The 7183-nt window shown below is 47.1% G+C and overlaps 1 protein-coding gene across 1 annotated transcript in view; it reads left to right on the top strand.

Annotated features, from left to right (window-relative positions):
- The first annotated feature begins 121 nt into the window (after positions 1–121).
- The window catches only part of RSPH9 (radial spoke head 9 homolog), a 13131-nt gene continuing 6069 nt past the window's right edge, over positions 122–7183 (top strand). The window contains exons 1-4 of the mRNA XM_006926504.3: positions 122–417; positions 3574–3739; positions 5737–5866; positions 6326–6472. Of these exons, the coding sequence (XP_006926566.1) occupies positions 191–417; positions 3574–3739; positions 5737–5866; positions 6326–6472 (670 nt within the window). The 5' untranslated portion in view covers positions 122–190. The remainder of the gene's footprint in view (positions 418–3573; positions 3740–5736; positions 5867–6325; positions 6473–7183) is intronic.

Here is a 7183-nt window from a genome sequence, read left to right as displayed (position 1 = left end):
CTAACAAGCTTGCGGAGGCACCTGTTATCTGTTATGTAAGTCCCCTTGGCTGGGAGTTGGGGCTGGCCAGAGGCCGCAGGCGGTCTGAGGGTGGAATCTTTCCAGCCTGACGGAAGGGCGGAGCTTTAGGTCTCCATGGAGACGGCTTCTCCTAGCAACCTGGAGGGCGTTGAGCTGAGCCGCTGGCGCGATGGACGCGGAGAGCCTCCTGCTGTCACTGGAACTGGCGTCCGGCAGTGGGCAGGGCCTCAGCCCCGACCGTCGGGCCTCGCTGCTCACTTCTCTTATGCTGGTTAAGCGCGACTACCGCTACGATCGGGTGCTCTTCTGGGGCCGCATCCTGGGCCTCGTAGCCGATTACTACATCGCTCAGGGCCTGAATGAGGACCAGCTTGCACCGCGCAAGACTCTGTACAGGTGGAGGCCGCAGGTCTATACTGAAGGGAGGGCCACTGGGGGGCCACGAAGGATGGGAAAGTGGTAGAAATCGAAATGGGCGGGGCCTACGGGTCCAGGAAGCCGGTGGATGGGACCTGAGGAGGGAATGAGGGCGGGCCCGAGGGGCGGGGCTGGGTACCTCAGAACCGAGTGGAGCCTAAGGGGACGAATTGGTGGGCTAGGTCTGAGAGGGCGGGGCCCTAGGAGGGCAGTTCTCAAGGGGATGTAAGAGAAACTTAAGAGGCTTGTGGGTTTACAATAGAAGCAGTGCCAGGGACCGAGGCGGAGCAAGGTGAAAGTTCCTGGAGACTGGAGACTGGAGATCTGGAGTAGGAGCCAGGTGCAAACCTGGTGCGGGCCTGGCTTTTCGGAAAGTTCACTTTCGAGGCCCCGGGGGGGCTGGTGTGATGCTGGTTGGAAGCGGGTCCAGAAGCATCTTCGCGGAGGTGTTGGCTGACATCAGGAGGCTCTCTAGGAATTAGTGAAGGAATGCAGAATGGGAGAGAAGTGATTTAGAACTGGGGAAATTCCCTGGACACTACTATACAGGACCATCTAGCGGCTTTTTTACTACCCCCAGCGTTGATGGGGCGCTCACCACCACCTTACAAAGTAGTCCATCAGGCACAGGGCATTGGAGACTTCATTTATCAACCCAACACTGGTTGGATGCATCCTGTGCTAGACTTGGGGTTACAAAGACAGCTAAGATTCACCCCGTCTCCAAGTTAGTCGCATCCTAGGGAGGGAGACTGATGTATAACCAAGCAATTACAGCAAAATGTTAAAATTAGTACAGGTGTACACAAAGCAGGACCAAGGTGGGCATTCTCCTAGAGAGCAATTAAATATGATTACTAAGGGTATAACTTCTTTACAATCTGAAAGATGAACAGGAGTTCTCCAGGAAGGTGTGGGGAAAAGGCTTGCCGGTTAGAGGGAACAGTTCTGCAAACTTGTTGGTTGGAGCTGGCTTGGAGTGTTTGAGAGAACAGTAGATAGGTAACCATAATAGTAGCAGCAGAGGGTGTTATGTAGAACAGGTTGGAGAAGCAGGGGGGTTGAACTTTGTCCATAAGCTATGGGGAGCCGTGGCAGGGCTATTAGCAAGGAGAGCCTGCTCAGATCTGAGTCGGCAAGATGGCCAGAGTGGGTGAGCATTTAGAAATCTGTTGCAGTGTCCAGAAGAGGGGGACTGAAAAGAGGAGGTAGCTGAGGGAATTGAGAGGGGATGGAGTTTTAAGTGGTAAACTGTCAAGATCTGTGACTGAATTCGGGGGGGGAGGTGAAGAAGAAGTCAAGGCTGACCTCTCCTTCCAGCTTAGGCAGCTGGATAAGTGCTGGTACCACCCACTAGGTGAGCATTCAGGAAGCGGGACAAATTCAGGAAGGAGAGAAGATCCGGTGTGAGGTGACTGGGAGGCAGGGTGGTAAGGAGGCATATTAAAGTACAGATCTGGAGTCCAGAAGAAAAATTTGAACTGAAGATAGAGAGTATTCTATAAGGTTTTATTTCTTTAGCACTTCCTATGTGCCAAGTATTGACCTAGGCATCAGGAATTCAGTGGTAAATGAGACAAAGTCCTTGTCTTCATGTAATTTATATTATAGTGTGTGTGGAGGAGGAGGGGAGATAGCCAATAAATAAACATACACATATACTGCATGTCAAGTGGTATGGGGGATAGAGAATACAGGATGGGTGATATTTTAAATAGGGTGGTCAGGAATGGCCTCTGATAAGGTAACATTTGAGAAGAGACCTGAAGCAACTGAGTGAGCTGTGTATTTATTTGGGGGAAAAGAATTCCAGGCAAGTGCAAAGGCTGTGAGGCAGGTGTGTGCTTAGTGTGTTTGTGGAACCTCATAGAGGCTAGTGTGGCTGGAGAGTGAGTGAGTGAGGGGGACATTGTAGGACATGAGGTCAGAAAGGTAAGGGGCCAGAGACAATCATGCATGGCCTTGTGGGGCATTGTAAGGACTTGATTCAATGGGAAGTCACTGAAAGGTTCTTCACAGAGCGGTGATCTGGCTTAGGTTTTAATAATTGAGTGAGGACAAGACTGAATGGGGAGTGAATATGGAAGTGGGGAGACCAGTTAGGAAGTTACTGCAGTATCAAGGCAAGAGTAGACAGTGGCTTAGACCAGGGGGAAGCAGTGGAGGTTATGAGAGGTGGTTGATTGGATTCTGGATTCCTAGTCAATAGCTAGGGCTCTGGGGGTCAGGTGGGTGGGATTACAGAGAAAAAAGAGGGGTGAGAATAGATCCCTGGCAATACTTGAAGCACCGGAGGAGAGAGAAGGAAATATCAAAGGAAGTAGAAATGGAAATGCATTTGTTGGCATGGGTGACCGCCTCCTAAGCAGTTTCTTGGGGCGATAGAGGCAGGAATCTTGGAGCATTGGACAAAGAGTGAAAACGAGGGGGAAGGAGGGCTCCTGTGGGGCAAATTGTTCAGAGATTATTGTTCAGAGTTGGGGCAGAGGAAGGAGGGTCAGGAGAAGGGCATTTTGTAGAGAGACATGGTTTTGAGGGCTATTGGTTTAGAAAGCTGAGAAGTTTTTACGTTGAAAAGGTGCCAGTAGAGAGTGAAGGGAGGAAAGATGAGCAGGGTTCAGGCTATGGATGCAAGCCCTGAGTGGATTAGAGAGGACTGGGAGGACATCCTCTCCTGCTGGGCTGGCGAGTGCCCAGAAGACCTCAAGGGAGGAGAGGTTCTTAAGATTGGCCCGGCTTTCCTGAGAAATGGGGGAAGATGCTTGTGCTGTGGGCTCAGTAGGCAGGCTGAGCATGAATTTGGGACCCACTAAAGCAGAGGCACCTGCAGTTGAGGAAAATTCAGCTTCTAGAACTCATCCAGAATCTTATAGTTCAGATATCTAGGAAGCAGCTCTTGGAATTTGGGCATACACAAAGCTTTTGACCTTTTAAAAAATAAAATAAAATTTGTATCACATAAGTGTGTGTGGGAGGGTGCACCACATGCACTTAGAGCTTCTAAGTGGGAAAGGTGTGACTCCCAGCAGCTTTTCTTGGATTTTACCCCTTGGGAGAATGAGAGAAGGGGTCACAGCAAGAAGCTCGAGTGAGAGCGGGTATTGGAAACCAGGGTAATGTGGGTGTTGTTGGCAGCCTGAACTGCATGGAGTGGAGCCTCTTGCCCCCTGCCACAGAGGAGATGATGGTGCAGACGTCAGTGGTGAAGGGCCGCTTCATGGGGGACCCCTCACATGAGTACGAACACACCGAGCTGCAGAAGGTGAAGGAGGGTGATAAGGTCTTCGAAGAAGAAGTAGTGGTGAGTGAAGGTGAGAGGAGGAGGAGGGCCTAAAGGAAGAGGACCTGGGCCATCCAAAACCCAGCCCAATGAAAATTATGGTGATAACATAATAACACACAGCTCTTGAATGACAGGGTGATGAGTGGATGGGCAGTTCTTACAGAGCCTGGCTCTGGGGCAGGGGCAAGGAAGAAGGGTCTGTACTATGCTCTGGAGTAAGGGCATGGGTATAGGCTCTCATATTTTTGTTTGTTTTCCTAGATAATACATCCATGTAGTTCAAAATTCAAATGTACAAAAAGTGAAGTGTCCCTCCCATCCCTGTCCTCCAGACACCCAGGTCCTCTTTCTGGGGGACAGTAATGTAATCGTTCTGCATGTGCGTGTCCAAATCTTGCTATTCAAAGTGCAGTCGGGATTAGAAGCATCTTCATGCCCTAGGAGTTAGGAATGCAGAATGGGGCATGGTGGTGGCGGGGGCAGGTGGAGGGTGGTAGCATCAGGATCTGCATTTTAGCACTTTCCAAGGGGATTCAAATACACATTAGGTATGAAAAGCTCTGCTTCCAGAGATATTTTATGTAAATACAAACCTCAGCAAATACCTTATCTGTATATATTCTACCTTAAAAATAAAACAAATGGCAGCATATTATACACACAGTTCTGCCAGTTGCTTATTTTACCTAACAATACATTTTGGAGATCTTTCTACATCAGTGCCTTGAAGAGCCTCCTCATTCTTTTTACCATTGTGTGAATGTATCATAATTTAACCAGTGTCTTATTCATGGAAATGAAAGTTTCCAAGTTTTAGCTCTGACAAACAGTGACATAATGAATGACCTCGTATATCCTTTCCAGTGTATGCAGTCTATTTGAAGGTTCAATCCTAGAAATGGAAAGCTAGATCCAAAAGTAAGAAGCCCAAGTTTTGAAACTAGACAAACCCAGAATTCAAAACACAGCTTCTGCACTTGAACCTAGGTGATGCCAAAAGTCTGGGTCCAAGTCTATGATGCCTCAGGTGCAATCCCCATCCCCTCCCACCTGACAAACTTAACCTCCCTTCGGTTTTATTTTCTGTAAAATCGGGATAATTATATTTATGTCTCAGCTTATGCAGATGAAATGAAGTGGCACATTTAAAGTCTCTGGCCTAGGCACTTATTAAATATTAGTTTCCATCTCTCTCTTTGTAAATAATTTTTGTCAGTAGTCCATGGGAAATATGTGGCTAAGTAACTCCAGGGGCCTCTGGTAACAGGTTCTCCCAGTCAGGTACTGCTTTTACCAAACATCTCTATGAAATCCTTTTGTTCAATGTTTCACTTGATATTGATTGTAAACAGATTTCATCTGCATAAAATGTTATAATATGGAATGATGCTTGGGAAACAGATTTCATCTGCATAAAATGTTATAATATGGAATGATGCTTAGGAAACAATGTTAAGTCAAAGAATAGGATATGAAACTATATAAACTATGACTATAATTTTGATTTAAATATATGCATAGAAAAAAGAATGGAAGGAAGTATGTTATACCAATTTGTTATCAGTGATTCTCTTTAGGAGGTGAGATTTTGAATAGTTTTAATTATCTTAGGTATGTTACAAAATATTTCTGAATACCCAAATATTCTACAGTGAGTATGATTGCTTTTATATTTTCAAAAGGCAAAATAAGCAACATTTAAATATGAGAATAGGATATTTCTGGAAGTGTACATAAGAAACCATTAGTTGTGGTTGCCCCCAGTGAGGGCAGTTGGGGGACCAGGGATGGGGTAAGATAGACTGATTTTTTTGGTAGTTTTAAATATTGCATCATTAGTATATATTACCAATTTAAAAAAGAAAAAAGAAAATCTTGATAGGAGTAAACAGAGGTCTTACCCAGCATGATTTTCCATGGACATGGCTTCTGCGCTATGGTGATTCAGAGGGCCTTGCACCAGGGGTGAGTGGGCACAGCACCCTGGCAAGATGGCTTGTCTCCTGTCTCCTCAGGTCCAGATCAAGGAAGAGACCCGCTTGGTGTCCATCATTGACCAGATCGACAAGGCTGTGGCTATCATCCCTCGAGGTGCCCTCTTTAAGACCCCTTTTGGACCTGTCCATGTCAATCGAACCTTTGAAGGTGAGTTCTGTGGGGCCTCTCTCAAGGGCAGGGGCCTGTCTCTTCCAAAGTAAAGTCAGACATGTGTCTAGGGGTCCTGAGGAAACACTCTCTGAGGAATAGCCGTGGCCACATCACTTGGGAGGATGTGTCCAATGGCCTAGCATTGGTGGTTGGCATGGGCTACCAAATCCCTGTACCCTGACTCTTTTCTGCCTGAGGGTGGGATAGCATTTGGCTGCCTGGGTCTCAGGGCTTTGAGTGGGTCTGGGCTCCCTGCCTTTTCCTACTTTCCTTCTCTTTGGTTTCTCCTCATTGCAAGATCTGGGCCAAGTTGGGGCTGAGGGAACACTACTCCCTTTTCTCTCTTCAGTTCTCTGTCAGTGGTTGACTAAGTCCTTTGCAAGCCCCTCCATGTGGTCCCCATGTATAAAGAAAGGGATCTGCGGGTTTCCCTTCTTACCTTCTACCTCTTTTTAGGACTGTCCTTGTCTGAAGCCAAGAAGCTCAGTTCCTACTTCCACTTCAGGGAGCCTGTTGAGCTGAAGAATAAAACCTTGCTTGAGAAGGCTGCTTTAGACCCCTCCCTGGACTTCATGGACTCCTTGGAGCATGACATCCCCAAAGGTAATAGCCTATTACTTTGAAGACATTGGATCTGCCCCCAGGTCAAAGCAGTGGGCTCTGCCACCTACCTTTCTCCTCTGAGAGTAAAACCAAGGGAGTGAGTGGGAATTGGTGGTTCACCAGGGTCCTTGAGGGTAGAGTTTCCCCAGCTCATAGTAAACAGTCAGTAAATGTTTGTGGATAAAAGGATTGTATTTCACATGCTTCCGCAGACAGGAGATCTTTCAGTGTCTTTTGATTTTCATATCAATCTTGAATGGAGGCAGGTTGAGAATCTTCCCCTAAACATCTCTGAAAACATCCTTGAAAATACTAGTTAAACATTTATCTCAATTGTTAATTTGGGGTTAGGTCTAGTGCTTGGCACATAGCTGGTGCTCATTAATTGGGTGCTGATTGAATAGCAAACCACCTGCTAAGGAAATTAATTCTGCATGTTTGCTTCCTGCTGTGTGTGTGTGTGACTTTTAAATCTTAAAACATACAGCTTCAGAAGCCTTCCTGTGCTTCAGGGCCCACCTGGCCCAGGCACATACCCAGTTGTTGGTGGTGGAGTCACAGAGACCCCATTTCCTTTCCTTGAGCTGCATAGGTAGAAAAGAGCATGTCTTGGGAAGATATTCTTACTTGGATGTAGTTCCTCAGAACAGGTGCCAGGCTCTGGGCAGTCGGGGACAGACCCAAGGCACTGACTCAGCATCCCTGCCTCTT

This window comes from Pteropus alecto, unplaced genomic scaffold, assembly GCF_000325575.1.
Source record: "Pteropus alecto unplaced genomic scaffold, ASM32557v1 scaffold7, whole genome shotgun sequence".
NCBI classification, from domain to species: domain Eukaryota; kingdom Metazoa; phylum Chordata; class Mammalia; order Chiroptera; family Pteropodidae; genus Pteropus; species Pteropus alecto.
Note: the sequence above shows the minus strand (reverse complement) of the source record. Positions and strands in the feature narration are given on the sequence as shown.